Raw genomic sequence first — 26592 nt, 5'->3', positions numbered from 1 at the left:
ATGCTATAAGAATATGCTTGTTCACAAAGTTACAGGATATTTTTGTGATTTGGATCAAATTCTCTAGATTAATAGTCAGAAATTTAAAATTAATTACCGTTTATTGTTGATTGGTAACAGATGGTGGTAATTGTTCAGAATAATTGAAAATTGCAATGAAATAATTAAAGTTAGATTATCAACTCAAAAAAATTTTAAAAATCTATAAATCAATGCATTTATTCGCTTGATTTGCATAAATAAATGGTAATTTTTAAGGGTTTATTAAGTGTCAAACACTTCCTGTTAAAAATTATTAAAAAAATTTGCTTCAATTTTTAATTTTAGAATCTTATTTTTCGCTCATCATTGTTTATTTTTTTTATTTCATCCAATTTTTAAATTAATTTTTTTTTTGAAATTATTGCGTTCCATTTATTTTTCCATTTTCTATATTCAACATAGATTTTGATATTTTATAGTGTAATACTGAAGTTGAAAAGAAAACTAAGAAACAGTACAGGATAATTAATTGCTATTTGTTTGTTCGTTCCATGGTCAATAGGCAAAACTACTTCATAACTTCATTTTGTCAGCGTTTGGGAAAAATCACAAAATATTTTTTAACAACTTACAAAATTATGAGCATGCATTAAAAATTTACACCCTATAAGGTTACATTGCTACAAATTATAGTTTCATACACAATCCTAGCAACATACCCACATTAAGGAGAAACGTTGAAAAATTATTGTTTAAATGGTTTATTCATCCGAAATAAACAAAAAATTAATAAAACAAACTTCGACTCTGTTTTTAAAATTGCAATAAACTTTAAACGATTATACTTCCTTTGACATTTAAAGATCTAGATGTAAGAAAACAGTTAAATATTTGTGAGAGAACTTCATTTTACATCTTCGCCTAAAATAAAATAATTTGTTTTGTCTTTCTATTTCTTTGATAAAAATGTTCAAACTTAGCTCCTTAAAATAAATTCTATATTACTTCTAGTAAATGTCTACAAGATACTTTTAGAACCTATATAATAAGTTTACATACTTCATACTCATTTAAAGAAGACATCTTTTCAATAGATTTTCAGATTGTATAAAGTTTATTAATTATGCTAAGAAATGTAAATGGGAAGTAAGATCTTGATCGGTTCAGGTTCGAGAGGGTAAGGAAATTCTATTTGAAATTAATATATAATTAATGCAGTACCAAATTACACGCACATCAGGAAGGCATACAATCTAAATTTATTTTGCTAGTGTTCTGCTCTAATTATTTTTATTTTCCTTGCTCCCTACTATAAAGCATTTTATAACGATGTCGAAAGTGTATCTGGGATTCCTTTAAATCACCAAATTTTTATTTCCCTTATATAATTTGAATTACTTTAATATTTTTTTACATTTACTTTACTATTTTCATTTTTCGTTTAAGATAATATTGTTACTGTTTAAGAAGTTCTTCTATGTTTTTGTGCCTTAGGTACAATTTTTATAATTAAAACATTTTTCATTTTAAATATGAATTTCAGTTTTTATTATTTATTCTTTGTACTTTTTTTTAATGGTGAAAATAAACTATTTAGTTAGAATGAAACAGATAAACAATGTAATACATGAACAACTGGAAAATAGCCATATAATTTAATTTTAAATTAAATATTTAAAATAGTTTAATTTTACATTTGATTTCAACTGGTTAAATTTAATTTTAGTTACATTAATTTTTTCAATTGCATCCTTTAAACCTTCCGCCATTTTATTGAATTATTACTAGCACTAAAAATAAACGCTTCTGAGAGATTTAAATAAATGTAAGCCTTATAAACGATGCACTAGAAATTGAAATTCATAAAATGTTTTTGAAGAAATTTTGTTATTTTTAGAAATCCTCTTTAAGTTTTCCCTTGCATAAATGTTTTTCAGTAAACTTTTTTTATTTGAAAATATTAAATAAATTTATTCCTGCGTGTTAAACCTTCAAATCATTTGAAATAAAGAAAAAAAATCCTAAAAAAAGATTTCAGAACAGATTAAAGAATCTAGAAGAAAATATAAATATATTAAGATTCACTAATGATAATAGTTCCTTTGATTGAAAATAAAAATAGTTTAAAACAAAATCTTTTTTCCTGTTTACCCTCCGGGAATCACCGTCAGGTATTACTTCCGGGAATGAATGAGGATGATTTGTATGAGTGTAAGTGAAATGTAGTCTTGTACAGTCTCAAGTCGACCATTTCTGAGATGTGTGGTAAATTGAAACCCAATTACTAAAGAACACTGGCATCAACGATCTAATATTCAAATCTGTATAAAATTACTAGGATTTGAACGTTGGAACCCTCGACTTCGAAATCAGCTGATTTGTAAAAACGCGTTCACCAGTAGATCAAACCCTGTGGGTTTTAAACAAAGACTTAATGATATTTATTTTCATTAATAGGAAAGATTTAATTTTAAAAGTAAATAAAAAGTCATGAAATACGACGTGAGAATGAAAAAAATATGAAGATAAATAAATGAACATATACAAAAGAATTCGAAAGATTTTTTTATTTAAAAAAATTAATTGGTGAGAACCATAACAGAAACGTCATGGTTTGTTAGGAGTACAGAAATTCATGACTATCTGGGATTACTTTGTACTGTTTACGAAGAGACCCAAAAAATTAGTTCGCTGTACAAACAGAGGTTAGACATATTCGTACGTGAATTATCTGGTAGTAAATCTAATGGACAACAGCGACTGAAATATTTCCATGTGCTGGACGTGAGAGATGTTACCAAAGGAGTGACTTGGAGAAGAAACCTACGAATGGAAAGACAGGATGACTGTTTTTGTGAAGTGAACGTCAGTTTAATAGTCCACGAATAACAGATATTTCTATTTACCGAAGAATATTCGTTTTATCTATAGTTTGTTTTCTATAATTTTCTATTGATGACATTGTTCTTATTTTTATTTTTTCTTCCTGTGATTTACTTCTAATGGTATGTTAAGTATTGAACTTTAATTGGACCACCTATACAAGTGCTTTTACTATATTTGAGGTGTTGAACCTTTGTATGTTTTAATGAGGGGTTTCGTCGGGGATCTCTCTTGACGTATTTAACAATAAAATTTGTTTTGGTCCTTCTATGAGATACCGATTGTAAATGCTAATAGATAGACAAAAAAATGAAATTATAATAAGAATAAATCAATTATTATCCGCAATGTAGTTATAAATTTTATTGCAATACGAATAGGAAACTTACATGTACATAAGTTTTCAACATAATCCCCTTGAATTTCAACGCACTTGGTCCATCACAAGCTTCCTGATGCCCTCATAAAAGAAGGTTTTCGGTTGAGCTGCGAGCCAGGAATGTACCGCTTCTTTCACCGTTTCGTCCAAGGTAAATCGACGGCTCCTTAAAGCCTCTGAGCGGACCAAACAAGTGGTAGTCAGAAAGGGCAAGATCAGGACTATACGGAGGATAAAATTTCAGTTTCTGGAGCGTTTCAGCAGTGTGGGCAGCATTATGTGGACAGGCATTGTCGTGCAACAACACAACACCTTTCGACAGCAGTCCTCGGCGTTTGCTTCGAATTGCAGGCTTCAGCTTGGCAGTAAGCATCTCACTGTAACGCGCACTGTTTATTGACGTGCCCCTTTCCTCATAATGTTCCAGTACCGGGCCTTGTGAGTCCCAAAAAACCGTAAGCATCAGTTTTCCTGCGGATGGTTGGATCTTGAACTTTTTTTTGCAGGGCGAATTTGTATGTTTCCATTCCATACTCTGCCGTTTACTCTCCGGCTCGTAATGATGGATCCGTGTTTTGTTACCGGTGATGATTCTGTCTAAGAAGATCTCCCGTTCGTTACCATAGCAATCTAAATGTTTTTGGCAGATGTCCAAGCGCGTTTGTTTATGCAACTATGTGACTTGTTTAGGGATCCGTCTTGCACAGACTTTATGAAACCCAAGTCTGTTGCAAAACCGTGCTAATTTTCGGAGGATGTGCCACTTCATCGATAGTTACTCCTCTGTCTAAGAAAACCATGTCACGTGCACGCTCAATGTTTTCCTCATTTGTGGCGGTAAACGGTCGTCCGGCTCCTTCGTCGTGCGTAAACTTGTGCGATCGTGTTTTAATTTTTCAATCCATTCATAGACACTCCGTTGCGGCAACACACTGTTCCCGTACAGTACCGAAAGTCTTTCTTTTAATTGCTTCTTTTTTTTAATGAATTCGGCCCCTGATACACCTTCCGACTACAAAAAACGGATCACTGAACGTTGCTCTTCTTTGATGCAAACAGAAAGCGGAGTAGCCATGGTTAACGGCAGGGCAGCGATAATGGACCTAACCTAGCAGCATCAAACCTGCACAGACATTACAATAATTAAACCACGCATGCGTCATCTACGCAATACGGCAGTACTGCCAACATAAACAAAAATATAACTAAATTGCGGATAATAATTGACTCACCCTCGTAAATAGTTACAGTACGTAAGATATTAAACAGATAAGAACAAGGAAAATTGTAAGGAAAAAGATTTAACTTATATCAATAGATTAAGTAATTCGGAGATTTTAAAAATACCCTTATCGAACAGCATTTCAAAATAGAAACCATGAAAAATAAGAAACCTATATAAGAAGAAAAGAATTTATGAAATCTAGTATAGAAGATTGTTGAAAATAAGGAGGGTTTAAGAGTAATCAAAAAAATCCTGAGAAATCTTTTTTTACAAGAATTAAGTTGAAAAGTTATATTTTAAAGCAAAATACACCCGTGGTTAATTAGTTATATACTAATTGAAGAAAACGTCAAAAATGGAAAGTTTATACCTAAAAAAGATAAAAAATACATCCAGCAAATAACTGAAAGACTTTATAAATATACTTTAATTACTTCTAATTAAAGTAGTATAAAAAAAAGAACTAAATCACATAAAATCAATCAAGTAGCTAATTAAAAACAAAATCACACGCAAGTCTTAAGTAATATTCAGGAAAACCAAATATTATCAATTAAAAATTGGTTTGTAAATGATATAGCTAAATATTAAAATTATTTTATTTTAATAACGAATAAGATTAATTTACTGTAAAAAACCTCTGATTCATCAGAACGTGCATGATTGTGCATTTAATTTCAGCTTAAATATTAAACAATATTTCAAAAATAAATGTCACTTATTTCTTATTTTTACAGGTGGTGTGATTTAAGTTACACAATAATGGAAGACTTATCTAACAGTGAGTGGTCAAAAATTAGATGACGAATTCATCGAATCTTTTATTAAATATTCATCACTGATGGGTGTACTTAGTGACAACGTAGATCAAAAAAAGAAAGGTAAAAATTATTAAACATATCATTTTTCATTATAAATTTATGGCCTCGATAAGAGTTTTATGTTGGAAAGACAACTTAAAAATATTTTTTAATACAAATCTTGTTCTATTATTTCTATATAAATTAATGTCTTATTAAATCAATTAAGCTTCATTGTAACTCAAATAAACACTATATATGTTTTTTAAATGAAATTGTTGAATTCTTTTGAAAAGTATTGCCTACAGTTGCTTTAAAACAACAAATTTGTTTATGTTGCATGTAATCACTTATTTTAATATAGTAATCATCATGAATCGAAGTAAACTTTCTATTCGTTTTAAAATTAAATTACTCCTGAAAAACACTTAAGTCTTTTGAAAGACAATGATAAAAAATAAATAAATAGAAATATTTATATAAAAGTGAATTACACAATTTTAACAGAGAATTAATAACTTTATACATTTTTTGTGTATAATTAATAAAATGTTAACATAATTACATTTTACAATGAATTGCTTTAATTACAATAAATTTTTCATAATGATCTCTTTCTTAACTCAATAGTCAATATTGCAATTTGTTGTTGTATACGACAGTTTTTATTAACCAGTTTACCGATTAAAATAAAACATTTAAGTTTTTACTGCAACACATACAATTTCATTTTTAATATCGGGTGTTTGTTTTAAAACCCAACGCAATATAAAGAAAAATAATGTGTTATATCTAACGTGATTAATTATAAATATTACAAATATTTGTGCAAAACAATATTGAAATCATATTTTTTTATAACAAATGTTGAAACTGTCCACCATTTTCATTAATGCAAGATGAAAGCTATCTACCTAACAGTTGAATGTTGCATTATCAACCGAGCAATTGATGATTAATCAACTAGATATATATTCATTACCCACTTTTTCACTTCACAACCTTTCGAAGTGTTCCTCTTTCATTTTATCGTAATTTTTAAGTTATGTTAGCTTTCAGTTCTTTGAAGATAATCCCAAAGAAAAAAATTTGCAGGAGAAAGATGAGGTGACCTACCTGGCCATAAGTCAATATTACTCTTTTCATCAAAGAGATTTCTTAAAATGTCTATTGTTGCTCTTACCGTGTGACGTGTTACCCCATTTTGTTGAAACCGCGAATCTCTCTTATTTAATTCTGTATTTGTAATAAATTTCGTTCCAGTTTCTTGGTAGAGGTATGTATTAAGAACGTTTTTTTTTTCAAAAAATATGGGGCCAATTATTCTTCTCCCTCTTTCTGTTTAGCCTCTGGAACCACCGGAACGTATTACTTTAGGGAATCAGTGAGGATTATATGTATGAATGTAAATGAACTGTGGTCTTGTACAGTCTCAGGTCGACCATTCTTGAGATGTGTGGTTAATTGAAACCCAACCACCAACGAACACCGGTCTCCAGTATCTAGTATTCAAATCCGTATAAAAGTAATTACTTTGCTAGGATTTGAACCTTAGAACTCTCAAGTTCGAAATCAGCTGATTTGCGATGACGAGTTTAACAACTAGACCAACCCGGTGGGTTAATTATTAATAATTATTCTTCTTCTGGGAACTACAAACCACACACCAATTTTCTGTGGGTGTAGAGGTTGTGAACGGATGATGTGAAGATTGTTGTAGCTCCAGTAGCTATCATTCTGATTATTAATGTAACCAAGACTCATCTGTAAAATATAGATTATCTAACACTTTAATGCTCTCCTGAACAAAATCAATAAACCTAACCAAACTGAACAGTAGTGGAGCCTAGCACCATAATCAACTAGGTGTAATTCATGTAATACGTAAATTCGGTTTGGATTTCAGTTAAGTAGCCGGGAAGATTTAAAGGTACTATACAGAGATATTCCTTTTTGCTACGCAAGTTTTCATAATAATTTGTTAGGCAAGTTTAAAATGCTTATCTCTAACATCTTCCAATGTTTCGTCATTAAGTACTGAATGTTTACGGCTACGTTTCTGATTGCAAACATAACCAAACCACTCCCTCTGTATCTTTTATCAAACGATGAATTGAAGATTTATTTAGTAAATTCTTACAAGAAAACTGAAAATTAAAAAGTATCTTAGAACAAATCGGTTTCCACAATAAAAATCTTTTCTTCCGTGTTCAAAACCACTTCTTAATAAAACCACAGATTACCAAAAATAACTAACTTTTCACAAAAAGGTTATATAAAATTATGTCAGATGTTTATAAAACTACAATATGTAGTGCTACCAACCTCATCATCCGAAATTATTGTACTAACTTTTCTAAAAAGTATTTTGATTGGGTTGCGTTTTAAAACAAACACCCAGTAAAATTGATTTTAACATCTAAAATAAAAAAACGTTACATTTTTCTAATAGCAGATATAAAAATGAATCGGTAAACTGTATCACTTTATGGGGTACCGTAATATATATCTTTTAAAATTGTCAAACCGATTTTTACCACCAATAAATTTCAGAATTTAATATTATATTTTTACAATTAAATTATAATAATTCTAATGAATTTATATTATAAATTATAATTTATTTATTATAATTGTTATTAGATAAGTTAAAATTAATATAATGTAATCTATGAATTTATGTTATTTATTATTGTGCTGTCAGACGTAATATTATTATTTTTATAGAAAGTAAGTATATCCAATTATTATTAATAATTAATAACACGTTAAGAAATTTCCTTACACCTTATCTTCATTTCAACCATCCATATAATCTGGAGAGTTTACGACGAAAACGAATATGCAATACGATGAATTTTTTGATAAAGGGATAAAAATTCTTCATATAAAATACGTACTTAAAGTAAATTAATATAGTATAAAGTTTATTAAACGAACGTTTTTGAAAAGATGATTAATCTATTGTTTTTCTTTTCAATGATTGATATAACAAAAACGAAAAAATTCTTAAAATCTCAAGCCAAGCTATTTTTATGATATAAGACTAAACGAAATAAAAAAATTGCATTCAAATTTTATAACATCATCATGTTATACTACTGAATAAATATATCAGCTTACTGTTTACAGACTTTGGTACTCCTTTTATTCAAATCTCAAGAAACATTAAAGCAGTAAGATATAAATATAAATTTTTTTTAAATAAGATTTTTACGCCAACATCCGTATGCACTTTCACCGACAGTAATATTTACATCAAATGAAAATAGAAGAAACATAGTAAGAATTCTTTTTTACTGTTAAAAAGAAAAAAAAGGATATTATTTTAAGCATATCTCAAAAAGAAAAAAAAATCAACAAAAAATTAGTTGTATAAAAAAAATCAATAAAAGTTAAATACCATGATTTAAAAACTAGGCGGGGGGGGGGGGAGAAACCAAATTCATTTATTATAAAAATGAATACACGGATTAATAAACATGTAAATATATTTCTTCTGTTTACATTTTCCGCTGTTATTATTATTATTACTAACAAGGTTGAAAAGTTGTAAATAACTAAAATTACTGGAAAAAATCTTTATAAGAATAATTTATATATATATATATATAATAAATACGAATATTTTATAGAGTCACTCCAAATTGCACGGCAATCTCTCCGGAGATGATTCTATAGCAAAAAATAAGAAAAAAGTTCATATAAACATAGGTCAGAAAACGGTCGTTATCGAGTTTTGACTCGAAACATTTAGATCTGCTAAATAACTAAATAACTGCTCAAGTGTGAGCGTTTCGATAATTAACAATGCCATTTCTTGTAAAAGAGTATCATCAGTAATTAAAATATTACTTAGGAAATCGGGATGATGTTCACATTTTCTAATTAATCATCGATTGTATTTCATTCGTTTATCAAATCAGGTGGTAATAACTCTTGTACACGTGTTGTATGGAATGGGTATAATCACTGCTCTCTCAACGTCGCGCCACACACTTTATTGCTAAACATGAAAGCGATGTGACAATCTTCTGGTGCTTGAGGTAGGATTTACTTCAACAAAATTCAATATTACTTCTTCAGCGTTGGCGTTTCTCTTAAAACGTTCACGACCATCATCGAATCGTCGTGGTTTTAAGCATACCTGTTTCTCGAACTCGTCTCTTCAAAGCCTCAAATATTTTACGATCTGGTACTCTTCAATCTGGATAATTTTCCAGGTAATCACGCACAGTAGCCAATCCATTTTTATTTACTTAACCGTAAATTAACAATATGTTCGTCAATTCTTCAAATAAAAACACATTTGTGGTATCACTCATTGTGAATAACTGAGCGAACAATAACAGCATAAACACGCTCAAATGAATATTTAAATGCTAAACACTAAACTTAATTGTTGATCAGCTGTTATTGTCAACCTATGAAAAAATAAAAATTTAAAAAAATATTTTTATTTAGTTAAAAAAAATTGTTTTAAAAGAATGTATTTCAAATTTATTTTTATAATTTTTAGTATTTGTATGTAAATTGTTCTATTTAAAATTGTATCACTTTTTCGATCTAGTTTGTGTGTTTTGCCGGCCCCATGTGGCACGAGTGGTAGCGTCTCGGTTTTTCATCCGGTGGTCCCGAGTTCGATCCCGGTCAGACATGGCATTTTCATACGCTACAAATTATTTATCTCATCCTCTGAAGCAATACCTAACGGTAATCCTGGAGGTTAAAAAAAAAAGAAAAAAGTTTGTGTATTTTATTTCTAATTGCAGTTGGATTTCTCAAATTTGTGTTTAAAGTTAAAAGACGTTATTAAGAAAGTTAATAACGAAATTAAGAAATTAATTAAGAAAGTTATTTTATTCCAAACCTAAAAAAGTGTATTTTCAGAAAAAAACTTTTTCGTTTACCTCGTTTTTCTTAAAACCTGACATAGAGGTCTGGGACTACTTTTATTCAATTTCTTAGATCGAAAACCAAAAGGAAGCATCAAATTTATGCTTTGTTTTTACCTAAGAATTTTAGTACTGTTTAATTTTGCTTTTTTCTCCCTACAGAGGGAGTAAAAAGCAGCGCTAAATGTTTCGCGAGCCGAAACTCGCTAACAAACCGTTAACTGAGCTATGTTGATATGAAATTTAATCTTATTTTTGGATATAGAATAGTCTCCGACAGATTGCTGTGCAATTTGAAATCACTCTATAATATCTTATTATTGTATTTTGGCTACTTGTTTAATAAATATTCCATCAATTGAGATAAATTCATACTACATTCAGTAACATAATAAAAAATAAATAAAAAAAGAGAAAACAACTGTCACTTGAAAAAAAAACACGCAAACATAAACATAGTAAAAAAATCCTAATAATTACCAAAAAAATTTTGAATTACTTAAAATTTGATTTCAGAAGTCAACTTCAAATGTCGTTATTGTTGTTTCATTAAACTATACCTAATACTTAATTTGGCGACGTCTTCAAAAAGTAAAAATTGATATAAAAAGTAAATAAAAAAGTATCATTAATCTTTTTTTTTTTTAATTTCTGGGCAATTTTATTATTTTTTTTAAAGTTAATCTTATTTTAGAATAGTTATTTTTATTCTTTATTCAATATATGCTAACCTCATTAGCGAATGTGTGGTTACTTCGACAAAAATCTTTCAGGCCTGGACGGAAATTGAATCCGAATCCAGAACCTTCTCTATATCAGTAAACCTCGCCTACTGCCCGAGTCACCAAGGCGGTCATCATTTATTCAATATATATATATATAAACTTAAGATATAAATTTAAAAATAAATATTAACGTAACTAATTAAAAAGATGAATTAATTAGTTTAATTTATTTTAAAATGATAGAAGAACAGTTTCTTAATTTACTTTTTTTTTTTGTTTATAAGGATGGTAAATGGATAAAAAAACTGATTTTCCAACAAAAAATTGTTTATACATTTTTGATAAAAAATCTAATTATGATTATAATTTTTAATTAATCTTTTTAATAAAAAAGAAGAAGGAAACATTTTAACATTTGTGAAATATTATAATAAACAATTGCAATTTAAAAGTTATCTAACTCTTATTACGAAAATCTATCTGTTCAGCTGATCTGACTCATATCCATAAAATAGTTTTTAATGTATATAAATTAATTGTGAAATAGTTTTCCGCTTAATATTTAGTTAAAATTATAAGCTTTTGAATTTTTAGAGGCAGAGTTGTTCGACCGATGGACTGATCCTAATTTTTTTTTCCGGTTAATCTGAGTTTGATTGCAAATAACATTACATATTATTAAAAAAAATAAAATAATTATGTTAAGAAAATTATTTTGGTTGTAAAATATAGTTTTATGTTAACTAAGCATACATAAAACAAGAGATAAATATTAAAATACATGACTCAAAAAAAAAAAAAAAAAATATTGTTCACAAACATTGCAGTATAGGATAATTAAAGAGATGCGGGTGAGAATTTTGTACATAGTATAATTTTTAAAATTTATTTAAACTAACTATCCCGGTAACGTAAGGATTCCAACGCCAGGTCATACGTCTAAATCGGTTCAGCCGTTGAGCTGCTAAGGTGGAACAAATGTACATACACTAAATAAATTACACTCTTTTTGGACAGTCTTGTAATAAACTATTAGAGTATAATCCACAGTGAGTTTCGTTTAAAGGAATTTAAAAATATTTAAATTTTTCAAAGGTCTAAATTTATTGTACTAAAAACAGCTGTTTTTAATTTTTACAAATTCATACGATTTTTTTGTTAAGTTTGTTATTAATAAAAGTTGATTTTTTTTTTAATAGATTTTATTAAAACATTTTTCTCAGAATAAAATTTTCTACACGTTTTAATAATAATATTTACGCATTTAACAAAATTATTGTATTTCAAATATAAAAAAAAAAAAAAAAAACCATTTTTTGGTCACCAAATTTTTCTGTTTTACGTTGGATATCATAAAAACTACGGTAAATACCCTTCTTCAACCTATTTTATTCGTTCTTTCAGGTAAAAAACATAAGCAAACAACAATTTTACCCCTAATATATTCAAATTTTACCGGGAATCTGAAATCCGGGCGAAGTTTTTAGCTAACCGAAACACGATAACAAAGCGTTTTCGGACATACATTATATGAACTTTATAGCATGAATATTTTTCTTGTTATGAAGTAACATGAAACTTTAAGTTACTTTATAACATGAAGTATGAACTTTTTTCCTTATTTTAAGTTTCTAGATTAATCAGTTTCAGTTTTAGTTTAATCAGTTTTTAGATTATTTCTCTTTTCTTTTGAATCACCTACATATATATATATATATTTTTTTTTTTTAAATTTATTTACTTTATTTCTTTCACTTTTACAGAATTAATAATTAATGGAGTAATCCTAATACTAATTATAATATTACTTAACTTAATCATACTTAATTTAACATTGTTTTATAATACAATTTAATATTTATTACTCAACTTAACTTAATTATACTTAATTTATATTATTTGTAAAAGATGAAAGATTAGTTGTCCACAAGGGTCTTGCCCGTTTTGTGGCACCATCCCTTTTCTATTAATCTTTTTAGTTTGAGTAAGGGGAAAAGTAAACAGTTTTATCTTATATAGGAGGATTAGTTTTGGTTCAATTCATGATTTACTCTGTTGGAAACTTATCTTTTCTGCAGTTAAGTATAGAGAAGATCAATCGTCGTCAAATATTTATGTTTACTAATAAACCTTTCATCCACTGCTACCCGTTAAGTTATATATGTAAAAAAATCTATTACTATGTTAACACCAATAATATAAAGCATTATAATTAATTATATATGCGATCATAAATCATGTAATTACATGGAACCTACTTTCAGTGTCATCAATATTAATTAGCCATCGTCTTAGTAGCTTTAAGAAAATGTTTAGGTTCCTACTGGTCTTTATATGATTAGGAAGTATTATATACAATCTAGGAGCAGTACTTGAAAAGAACTTCATATAACTCGTTTTATTTGCTCTGGGAACATACACATTCCTTTTACTTCTAAGTTCGTAATCGGTTATCATACTATCTCTATGACCGCTTCTGATAAAGAAAATTTTCATTACTTTATAAACATATAAATAAAGTAGCGGTAATATAAACAATTCCCTAAATATTGACAAATAATGATCCATAGTTCTTTGTTTACTTATCATTCTAACGAATCTTTTTTGGATTTTGATTATGGAATCTAAATTTATAACATAAGTTCCTCCCCAACAGCTGATGCCGTAGTTTAGTCGACTATGAACAATAGCAAAATAAAGTTTTCTCATGGTTATTTTTGGGGATAGTTTGTTTAAAAAATAAAATATCCTAAGATAACTTAAAAGTTTTTGCTTTAATAGCGCAATATGATTCTTCCATGTTAGACCACTATCTAACACAATGCCCAACTATTTACAAATATCACGTTGTTCGATCTCACTACATTCTAAACAGTCGGATTTATTTATCACACATTTTTTACATTTATATTTTATTGTAAGTGGCAATTTTATTTTCCCCTTTAAGCAAAATATATATATATATATATATCGTATATCTAAATCGGTTTAGTTGTTGAGCTGTTACGATGCATATACATTCACGCATACACATATACAAACCGCTTAATACATTACACTCTTTTTTAGGCAGTTGTTTGAACTAATCTAATAGTAAACAGCAAACGCATTATAAATCTTAGCCTGATTTCTACCATGCATGAAGGTGAGAACTGCTTAAAATAAAACCAGCATATCTATTGTTTTTTTAAGCCCGCTACAAATGTCCAGCCAAATAATAACTGAAAAATTTATGTCAGCCTATTTAAAATTTCCCCAAAAGTAAATCTTTCAGCATTTTAATAAGTCGTTTATATTTATTTAGTGTATGGATGTTACAGCAAATATTAAAAATATGATTCTAGTGAAATAAATAGTAGTAATTTTCAACAAATTTTATCGTTTAAATACATATATTTATTTATAAAATAAAAAAATGTTAAAATGAGCCTATAAAATTACTTAGACTAATAGATCATACGATAAAGTAGTTGAGAACAAATTAATTGCCTTATTTCAAACTATAGATTATAGTAGAAAGCAACAATCACTCAACGTTTCTAAAACAAACACTGTGATTGATCCGTTTTTAAAGTGTTGTGTGTTGTATTTAGTAACTTATAGCATTTATAAAAGCATTCATCAATTCTTTATTAGTACTAACTGTATACAAAATTTATACTACACCTACATTAAGTTATTCTTGTAGCTTAATTAATTTATTGCATCACAAAATTAATAATATAAATCATTCATTCATTAGCTATTTTATTAGTACTCTAAGAGTTTTTAATAGAAAATATATTTCTAGATCTTTTCGTATAATTTAATTTTGTAATCGTCTCTTTTTTATCATAAAAATACTAATTTAATGTAACATTTCAAAAAAAAAAAAAAGAAGCATTTATTCATTTAAATAGAGGCCTTTTAATGTGATTAAAGGAGAGTATGGGATTAAATTAGAGGATTCGTATAATAAAACAAAAAACAGACCGATAGAAGACACTTTGTAACAGAATCTTGTAAACAGACAAACTAGGTTGATGTGCCACATAATACATTTTAATTAAATTTGATAACAGAGCGATGTGAATTTCGTTTAAAGGAATTTTAAAATATTAAAATTTTTCAAAGGTCTAAATTTATTGTACTAAAAACAGTTTTTAATTTTTACAAATTCATACGATTTTTTTTGTTAAGTTTGTTATTAATAAAAGTTTTTTTTTTTAATAGATTTTATTAAAACAATTTTCTCAGGATAAATTTTCTACACGTTTTAATAATAAAATTTACGCAGTTAACAAAATTATGGAATTTCAAATTTAAAGAAAAAAAAACATTTTTCAAGCATTTTTAATGACTTTATTTGGTAATGACTGTATATGAAAACAAAGACTGAAATTAATAATTAATTTGACAAATGAGAACTTAGGATGTAGTAATTGTTAAGGATAAAAAGAGTGGTACAGAATGAAATAAGAAAAAATGGAGAATATATTACCAAACCACTTTAATTTATATTTGAATCAATAAAATTATTATGTAACTATATAAAATATAAAAAACCATAAGTAATTTTGGTGCCGAACAAAATTCTTATAGGGAAAATAATATGACATTTACGCGAGCGACTGTCGAAAATAGCACAATTATTTTTAAGAGAGAAACTAGAGTGTAACGGGGAAAGCGAAGAGTAATGACTAGAATATTCGTTGAATGTAAAGCCTATCTAAATTTTCTCATTATTTACTTTCGCAAAAGACAACTTTACATTGGATTATATATACACCTTTGGCATAATAGTAAATACCATTACTATCAGGAAAAGCAACTCTTCTTGTACATCTTATAGTTTTTTTTTATGTATTATAAGGATCACATTCTTAATAAGGACTGAAACGGATGTGTAATGAAATAAATTGATTGATTTTATTTTAACTCACAATGTTTTTTCAATTTTTTTCATGTTTGTCCTCAAATCTTGCATCTTTAATTTAACATACTTCCTGACATTGCCTATTGATGAAATTTTGCATAGTTTCTAAGGTCGGATGAAAGTATAATATTCCACCATTAATTTTGCAAACTTCCCCCCGTACTGGGGTAAATTTGTAAAATGTATATTAGCTAAAAAAAAGTTTTGTTAATTTACAATCGTATTTCAATAATCAAAAACTTCACTATTTCGTTATTTGTATAGTAAATGTTTGATTGAACATTTGTTTGATATATTATAAATATATTAGTAATTTCAATACACGATATTAAATTTTTAAATCCAAATTAACCTACTAATTAAACTCATGCAATGTATGATAATAATTTGATTAAAGTATGACTTGAAAGTATAAAGCAAGATTTAAAAAATGTCTGTAATATTATATCTGTCGAGAAACATTGATTATTACACACTTCACTTAAGAGAAGATATCTGGGGATAAAACAATTTATTTATAATATTATTTAAATCGTAATTTAAATAATAATAATTTAAATTAAATTCGTTTTTAAATTGTATATAAAGGTTAAGTAATAGTTATTTATTATAGAAAAAACTGAAAGAAACATGAATTAATAGAACATTTTGCAATGAGCTTATAATGATAGCCATTGATGAATGAGTGCGACACCTAAGCGAACCATAACTTCCTTAGCGAGTGTCGTAACTTCGCAAGAGTGCATTAATGACCATTATACAGATTTGCCTACCGTATTTTTTCTACAGCTGAAAAAATATTGAGATTATTAATTTAAATCAGTGATAGAATACATTGTTAACCGAATATTTTTTTTTAATTTTTCAAAAAATACATTAAACAATACCTTTCTGTAGCAATAGGTTGTTACTCATAAGTTCAGCCAGTTGCAACCACCGGATAGGAAAAAAAATCCGCAGACAGGCTCACAGTCACAGATGACCTCACAAATTTACGCGAAGACGAAGACAACCCTAAATCTACAGATTACCACATATTGTGTAAGGTCTCATCAAGTGTTTCACCAAAATCAATACAAAACAAGAAGAATGTACAAGAAAAAGGGATAAAGGGAAAAGATGGATAGTGAGAAAAAAAGTTCTACTTACAGAAGAACCGTGAAATAGACAAAAGTAAAGTTTTTCAAGGACTTCTATAGATAATGCCTCAGAATATCAAGGCATCTATTTACAAAGAAAACAATACATTTCTAACAGATTATTTTCCGTTTACCGATATACATATATACGATGGATGAAATCGTTTTGATTCTAGACACCAACAATCTACTTAGGAACACGCTGAGATTTATTAAGGAAACCCTAACCTACAATTAAAATTATGTACCACATGGAAGTATTCAACAGAATTTTAAACCATGATCAACCAAATTCCGATGTAGAGTTAGTTCCATTCGCTAATGAAGAAGTGTTAGTTTTAACCATTAATTAATAACAAATTCCATAAATTTACATCCAAATGGATCATGTAACGGTTGAATCAAAATCAAATAGTGAGGAAATTAATTAAATTCTACTAGTCTTTTTATTATCCATTCAATAGTATCTTGTGTCTTCCTCTGTTATTTCCAATTATTCCTATTCCTGTGTCATCAAAATTAATAACATTAAAACGTTTTAGATCTTTTCCTTAACTACATTCATACACTCTACCACGACAATTTAAGCAAAGTGTTTATTCGTAATCTGTACTTTATCCAGTTCTTTCTTGATTTTATTTTTTCAATGTTCTTAGCACAGCTTTATTTCTTTATTTTATTTCCACACGATCATTACATTTTCTTCACAAAAAAATTCAATCAATAATTGAAAACCCCCAGTAATTTTCAAAATCAAAATTTCAGAATTATATAACATCATACAGGGTGAGAAAAATAAAACCGAATCCATAATGAAACCGTTACCCAACACTATTTATGAAAGATCACACTAATAGCGCGACTAGTCGATTTATATGTTACTACTGATTGTTGCTGCCGTTTGTCAGGTGGTTACGAGTCAATGCAGTATACGTTTTGTTACAGTGTAGTATTGTGAGTGCAGTTGTGTTTTAGTAAAATGCCTTATATAGTAAAAGCAGTTACTTTTATACGGATTTGAATTAGATCGTGAATACTGGTGTTCTCTGGTGGTTGGGTTTCAATTAACCACCACACATGTCGGAAATGGTCGACCCAAACCTAAACTTCATTTACCCTCATAAATAGCATCCTCATTCATCCTCTGAAGTAATCCTGACGGTGGTTCCGGAGGCTAAATAGAAGAAAAAAGCCTTATTCAATCCAGGAGAGGGTAGCTATAATTGAGGCCTATATTCGTTCTGGATTGTTTGAAGAATCACGTCAAGTATTCGTAGAAAAATTTCCGAACGCCTATATCCCAGCAAAGAGTAGCATACGTGATTTAGTTAAAAAAAATGGCGTACGGTTCGGTTTCAAATTCAAAACGAAATAGGGGACCTTCCGTTAGAACTCCACATGCCACTGCTGATATTGAAAATTGAATTGCTGCCAGTTGAAAAAAATTACCACGCACGTTATCTCAACAATCTGGTGTTAAATACACATCTTGTCGTAAAATTCTTCGTGAATTAAAATTGAAACCATAGCGCGTTACAACTGTACAGCAACTGAAAGAGACAGACAAACCGAAACCACTTGATTATTGCAACTGGCTTCTCGAAATTATTGTTTGAGGACAGATAGAGTTGTCTGTTTGCGATTTTTTCCTTTGGGGCTACTTAAAGGAGTAAATTTATGCATGTAATACCCAAAATACCGATGAACTAAAGGTGAATATTCAACGAGAAATCAACTCAATTGACAACAACGTTTTGCGTCAGACGACTCTCAATAACCAGTCGAGCACAAAAGTACATCGATGCGCAGGGTGGTCATTTTAAACGTATTTTGTAACAATAAAGTAAATAAATGCAACATTTAAATTAGGTTTATGTGTTTCTTTTATCCGTATAATCCATAAAATTTCATTCCAACATGACCTATTGATTCTGCAGCGGTTACGTTATGGGTTCGGTTTTATGTTGCTCACTGTATTTTACATATGTTTTTTTCTCAGAATCTTCTTTAGATACATATCTAAAGGACCTTTCTGTAAAGTAACCAATTTTATTTAAAAACAACATCCGGTTTACAATTGTTATTTTTCACATACGTCTCTTTTTCACTTCTACAGGCATTTGGGATGACTATTCCGAATTATATAACATTCATTAGCTGGGTACTTTTTATTCGCATTTGCATTTCTTACAAAAAAATTTTAATTACTAACTAGTAATTTATTTTAAACTACTAGTTCATTCACGTTTATAAATTTGCGTAAACGTTCAAACCCAAATACGTCCTACATCTTTGAAGATTGAACACATTCTTTTTAGTTCTACTGTAATTTCTGCTATTAAAATCATACCATTTTGTAAATTACTTACAGATATTTAATAGTACTTAGAAGAATAGTATGATGTGTTTTACGAGATATTAGTATTACAAGGCTGTTTTTTTACACGATAGGTAGTAATTATTTTTAATGACATCAGACCACGCTATATTATCGTGAACAACCACTATGCGTATTAGGCACAACTACTTACTGAAAAGTAATCGGAGTTCCCAATTTGGTCGCGAGGCAGCTCCCTATCACATAAGAATAAGATGAAAAAAGATAATTGTGACTTTAGAATTTCAGGCGTTAAAAATTTGCAGGACCAACCAGGATCAGATCTTCACCCGTAGAAGCGATAATAGTAAAAAAGGCATCAATGATAAAAAAAAGGATGGGATATGAAAAATGATAACTTCTAATAATCTACATTTGGAGGAAACACTCCAAAGTCTATAACTCTAACAACTCCATCTAAAAAATATTTCAGAACCTCCTTCAGCCTTTGGGCTCACAATCCCTGGATTTATTAGGATAGTAAAACCAGTAAAGGTACAGAAAATGATCTACTACCAACTTTCTGTGGAACTAAAATTTAGGCTACACAACTTTTTTTTCTAACAGATTTAAAGATCTATCCGAGAGCAGATACAGGATTGTACATATCACTGATATAGAATACATATAAACCAAATTCAATCAGAGCATAAATGAAGATGTAAAATCGTGATATATAGTTATTAATAAGCATGTTTAGTTTTAAAAAAAAAACCTGCCACTAATAAAAACAAAAATAATATGTTAATAATGTAATATCCAATAAAATAGAGTAATAAATAATTACAAGAAGAGGAATAGTGATTTCTTTTAATTCGATAATTATGAAAAAAAATCACGTTGAATTTTTAATACGACACAAAGAAAGACAAAGCAACTGATTTATGATAATTTTCGAAAACATAAATCAACAAAATTTATTTATTTAAAACAACCATAATAATATACTTTGTGTTTGTGTATCCATACAGATATATATATATATATATATATATATATATATATATATATATATATATATATATATATACAAAAATATCTTATTTAAGGCAAAATATAGATTTTTAAAGTTGATCATTTCAGATAAAAAGTCATAATATATGGCAGTACAGAAGAGAAATGGTAAATTCAAGGAAAAGCATTTACGTAAAGCATTATGTTATTTTCATCTCGTCTGTTACTTAGCTTTCATTCTAAGTTTTATAAATAAAACTCAAAACATAAATTTGTTTTCATTCCAAATTTCTTTCTTAATTTAATTGTATAATACGTTTAAATTTTTATTTTTTAAATGTTTAATCAAAATTTTATAGCCTACAAGTAAACATAAAAATCTATAAAAAACTTAATTTTAAACGAAACACTATTGTCACCAAATAATAATTACATCGGTAGTTTATGCATTCTTATTGTTTTATTTTGTATATTTCTTTTAAAACTGAGAAGATAGAAAAATGTAATTTTTACAGTTAAAACAATTGACCTATAATTAAAAAAAAAAATTTATTAGTATAATACACCTGTTCATACAGTTACGGTCAGCCTCAGTTCGTCGCCTTGCCAGATCACATACCTTACTAAAAGAGTGCAGTGCTAAAGCCATGCTCTGTCTAAATATGCTATTAGAAAGTAATAGCAAATAAAGTAAAGAAAGATAAATAAATAAAATAAAAATATCCACGAAGTTACTGAACTTTTCTCACAAAATACAACATTTGATATTTATACTGAAGAGGCAATATATATAAATAAAAAAAAATCGCTTCTTTGACATTTTGATCGATGTACGATGATCTTTTTATTTCCCCACTCTCTTGCCAGCTTTAATAAAAATGAATAGCTTCTCATATTTATAGAAGACATTTACCCAAAACATCAAGCGTTTACGTTAACGCAATTCAAATATATGAATTTAACTAAATTCCGTTACCCTCTCTCCTCTTGTTGTTGAAAAATCTATCACAAAGAGGCTTAAATATATATTTTTATGATAACTAGTAAATAACAATGGAATTGGTATGAACCATATATTAATAAAATTTATATATTTTTAAAATTTGAGATAAGCGGTGGAGTTTCGAAAAATATCGAAAAAGCAATAAATTAGTAAGGAAAAAAAATTCAAACCAAATGCATTGAAACGGTCAATCAATCTCTTACATTATGGAAAATAATTTAAACCGCTTACAATCTGAAAACGGCTAGTTTTAATAAAAATAATTACGGGAAAACTTAGTATAATAGTTTATTTTAAAATGAAAAAGTCTTCCTGGAAAAATCTTCATTAAATAATGACAACAAATTATTTGCTTCAACTAAATTAAGCATATATATTTAATATATTTATATATACGTGAAATGTGTAGAGAAAGGAAGGGTGCAATAAGCCAAGGGATAAAAATAAGCCCTGATGTATCCATCAATAACATCTTATTTGCGGATGATCAAGTAATCCTTTATAGAACAGAAGATGATTTGCAGACGGCTGTGTTCTATCTAAATAGTTTAAGCTCTCCATATAATTTGATGACATTCCTGACAAAGACAAAAGTCATGGCATTTCTGGAAAAATTTCCTGTTAGATCAAATATCGTTCTAGGAGAAAAAATATTTGAACAGGTGTCTCATTTTAATTATCTAGGCTGTGATGTTACGAGAACGATAGAGATTGCGATAAGAAGATCTCTAGATTTTAATCCATTTGTGAAACAATAAGGAGAACATTGCACAAGAAGGTGCTGAATAAAATTCAAATGAAGTTTTATAAAGTGATGGCTATTCCTACTCTGTTGTATGGCTCTGAAGGTTGGGTCTCATTAAAGAGACAGCTCAGTAAAATTCAGGCAGCGGGCATGAGATACCTACGTTCGGTAAAGGGGTGCACTAGATAAGATCGTTTTAGGAACGACAAATATCAGAAGAGAGTTAAATGTTCTACCCTTTTCTGACACAATATTAGAGAAGGGAAAGGTGAAAGGACCATGTTAATCGGATGGTAGACGGAAGGTACCCCAAGGAAATAATACAGTATCGACCGAAGGGCAAAAGAAGTATGGGACGGCCAAGAAAGCGATAGTAACCCTTTGAAACAGGAACGGGTGAATCGCCTATACCGTGATGGAAAAAGAAGAAGACTAAATTAAAAAACACATTAAAAAATTAAAAATATTATTATTACATTAACTAATTTGTTCGTATGTGATATTAAATAAAAAAAAAAATAAATAAATAATAATAATAATGACAAACAAACAAAATTTTTCGTTACATTTTAAATTTAAGATTACATATCATTAAAATAAATATTTTAATAAAGAAATATTTTTCAGCTAATTAATTCCTTAGCTTAAATAATAAAATATGAAATTACGCAGATATTTTTACTTATTGAATATAACAAAATTTAAAATATTAAAACACCTCATGGTGTTTCTATTTAAAACATGAAAATTAATGCTTACCTTTCGTTACTTCGTAATATCATTTTTAAATCGGGAAACGTTAAGATTGAACATTAAGATATAAATTAATCTTAAAATAACTAAAAATTATGTTAGACTGTATATACAGTAACACTGGTATGTATGCAGACGAGTTTAAATTACCACTATAACTACAATAACTCTTGTAAATTAAACAACATTAGATATTTACTGCAGAAAACTTTTTAATTTATCACAAAGATTTTTTTTTAAATTTAGGAATAGTAATACTTACATCAACCTATTAATGACGTAAACATACTCGTGTCTGCAATATGAACAAAGTAGGTTGTACAAAAATGTTAAATTAAAACTTTCCGTTGATATTTTTAATATCTTCGGGTAATACTAACCTCTATGTAAATTTAAAATAAAAACCTGTAAATGTTTATTAAAATGTGTATATCTGTTTACGGAAGGTCTATTGCATCATAACAGCATCGTTCTCTATTCAAAGATAATATTTTTAAGTTTCTGATAGCTTTTAATTTCTTTCAGAACGTCTATAATTTTAATTTTTCTGGCCTATATTTTTGTACCTTCTACTTGTTTTTCTAGCTCTATTATGATCAATTCTTCTCTATTAACGGTATGTCATTTCGCTTTTCTTTTCTCAATTGATTTAATTGAGCTTCTATTTTTATTTCTTTATTCTTTACGTATGAGGTGTGTGAGAAAAGTAATGAGACTCACTTTTTACTTACCAAAGATTTTATTTTTTTCAAACAACAATATTATCCCCTTCAAAGTAGTTCCCTTACACCGGCGGTGTAAGCTATACACCGTAGCTTACACCGGCGGAGTCGTTCTTCTCACTCCTGGTAGTAGCCCTGGAAGGCTTCAACTGGTAGGACTTTTAACTGGTCGGTCACAGTCTTTTGAATGTTCTCCAGAGTTCCAAAATGACGTCCTTTTAAGACACGTTTCAATTTCGGAAAAAGGAAAAAGTCACAAGGACTCAAATCAGGTGAATAGGGGGGTTGAGGAACCGTAGGAATGCGTTTTAAGATCAAAAATTCTTACTTTATACTTTAAAAAATGTGTATATGTAATTTAATAGGCATTATTACATCGTGTATATGTAACATATTTGGTGAAACATCTGATTATTTAATATTAATTGAAAATTATTATCATTTAAAATGTATTATTTTTCGATTTTCTAGTTTAATTTCTGTCTTATTTTTATTTAATTATTCTGGAACTTCTGTTTAATTTTATCTACATTAAAGTTACTGAGTAACTTTAATTTTTAAGTACTACAGAGTAACTGATAAATAGACCCTCACAAGAGCAAGATATACATTGAGGCAAACATGCTCGATCTTTAATAAATTGGAAAAAATCCATTAGGTCATTACTCCTCTGATATTGTCGGACAATATTTTCACTAAGTCGGAACTGATCATCTTTCGGTTTGTTTGTTTTTTGTTGCCAATTATTTAATCGCCTTTTGGTTTGATCTTAATTCTTCTGATCTTAATTTGTGTACGCGTTCTCTAGTTTCAGCAATTGTGTAACTGTCCGCTTTATTAAAGTAGTGGAGGATCGTATCTCACTTTCAAATGAAATTAGTTTAAATGAAGTGCAGCAAAAAATGTGTATATGTAATTTAATAGGCATACAAGGAAGTCATGTGGTGTCCACATCGGATTTTTTAATTTAAATATATTGATTTATTAATATTTATTAAGGTCTGTAAAATCTTTTGAATTAAAATGAAAAGTACATAAAATTTAATTTCACTAATATAACTTCTGATTTTTTAATGTTCTATTTTATTGTTATTGAATTATTACTTATTGTAATTTTTTTTACAATCAGAGGTTAATTATTAATAAATCAATATATTTAAAATTGAAAAAAAAAGTTAAAAAAAAAATATATGAAGATGAAGTCGGATTCGAACCGATGAGCCATCCCGTTAATAAGATCCAAATATTTCATTGATAAAAATTTCACTTGGTTATAACTCTGGAACCAATTAAAATAAATATCACTTATGATATATCGTTAAAAAGCTCTCAATGAGGACTTACTACTAGGAAAAAGTCCCAAATCCAGATATTTTTAATTTTTTGGACACTTTTGGTCCAGCCGATAGCAATCAAAAGGGATGGTGCAGAACTAGATGTTACAACAGTCCTAAATCCAAAATTTCAACATTCTACGCGTAATAGTTTTTGAGTTATGCGAGCGAGATACTTACGTACGTACATACGTCAAAACGAAACTAGTCAAAACGGATTCAGAGATGGTCAAAATGGATATTTCCGTTGAAATCTGAAAACAGAAAATTTCGCGATCATAATACTTCCTTTACTTCGTACAAGGAAGTAAAAACATAGGTCCATTGGGTTGGTTTAGTGGTTACCACATCGTCGGAAATCACTTTTATTCTGTCACTTATATTCTGTTGTTAACAGCTAATTTTCGAATTCGAAGGTTACGTGGTTCAAATTCTAGTAAAGGTTAGTAGTAGCTTTTATACGGTTTTGAATACTAGAGAGTGGATAGTGGTGTGCTTTAGTGGTTGAGGTTCAATGAACCACTAGTCTCAGGAATGGTTGGCCTGAGTCTGTAGAAGACTATGTATCAATTGCATGTCATACATACCATCCTAATTTCATTTTTGGGCCGTGTGAGGGTCGCTTATATTTATTAATTGAGAAGATTGAGAAGATTGCACGTTAGGAAATTAATAATTTTAAAAAACAACAACAAAAGAAGTGTTTTGATTAAGGTGGATCTTGTTACCTTTTTGAGATACTTAACTTTTAAGTTAAGATATTGTGTTGTTAAGGTTTTTGTGCTCTATAATTCACATTTAGGTGCACCAAACAGTAATTTAAAATTTCATTTTTGTACCGTGAAAATTCATTCAGACTTATAGACGATATTATATTTCCAAGAGATGATATTATATTTCTACAAGAATATACAAACATGTTAGCATAGTCTATATTTAATACGTATATAAGCTTCTTTTCGGTTCACCTTTTCCAAGCTTATTATCAGCTTGATATAAAAACAAAACCGGTATTAGACGGGTAAATAAGTTTTATGTACAAGTAACATGGTTACAGTTTTCAGCAGAGAAATGTTTTCTAAAATTCACATTTACGTATAAGTTACAGAAATAATATTTTCCATTCTGAAATTATTTTCATAAAACCTATTTTATTACACTCTATGTTAATTTAAAAAAATTTTTCAAAACATATTAAATTTTTGTCTTTTAATTATACGTAAATTTTATTAAAATATTATTTTACAAATTATTCTATTATTAAAACCTTATACGATAAAAAAAGATCTTATAACAGCAAACAATATTCAATTCATAAACAAAATATTTTTTTCAAAATCACCATAAATTTTAAACATTTATCCTGAAATCTAAAAACTTTTCATCATACCTACAACACCTTTTCATAAACAATAAAAGTTACCAAAATATATTTTATTTCAAATATAGATTCAACATATTAAAGATGTTTGTTAATTTATTTAATTTTCATCCTTCTTATGGTTGCGACACTGCAGGAATAAAATGTACTATACATTCAGAATTTCTTTAGTATAAGACCAGTCAACGAGGTGTTAATATATAGAATGTGTAACTAATTTTCAATGGACCAAAATGATTTACAACAGTGAATTTGGCTCGGTGAAGAAAGTAACGGGAAACCCCTTTCACTTCTCACTTTCCATAGTTTGTCTGGCACATGTTGCTAGTTGTTACTGAGGATAAATAAGCCATTTCTGTTATAAATTTCATGTCATATCG

General features: G+C 28.4%; 1 protein-coding gene across 1 annotated transcript in view; it reads left to right on the top strand.

The window, feature by feature from the left end:
- The window catches only part of RhoGAP102A (Rho GTPase activating protein at 102A), a 449504-nt gene that overhangs the window by 76496 nt on the left and 346416 nt on the right, over positions 1 to 26592 (top strand). The window contains exon 2 of the mRNA XM_075355556.1: positions 5207 to 5350. Within this exon, the coding sequence (XP_075211671.1) occupies positions 5311 to 5350 (40 nt within the window). The 5' untranslated portion in view covers positions 5207 to 5310. The remainder of the gene's footprint in view (positions 1 to 5206; positions 5351 to 26592) is intronic.

The sequence above is a fragment of the Lycorma delicatula genome, chromosome 2, assembly GCF_047948215.1.
Source record: "Lycorma delicatula isolate Av1 chromosome 2, ASM4794821v1, whole genome shotgun sequence".
Lineage (NCBI taxonomy): Eukaryota > Metazoa > Arthropoda > Insecta > Hemiptera > Fulgoridae > Lycorma > Lycorma delicatula.
This window is presented reverse-complemented; position numbering and strand designations above follow the sequence as displayed.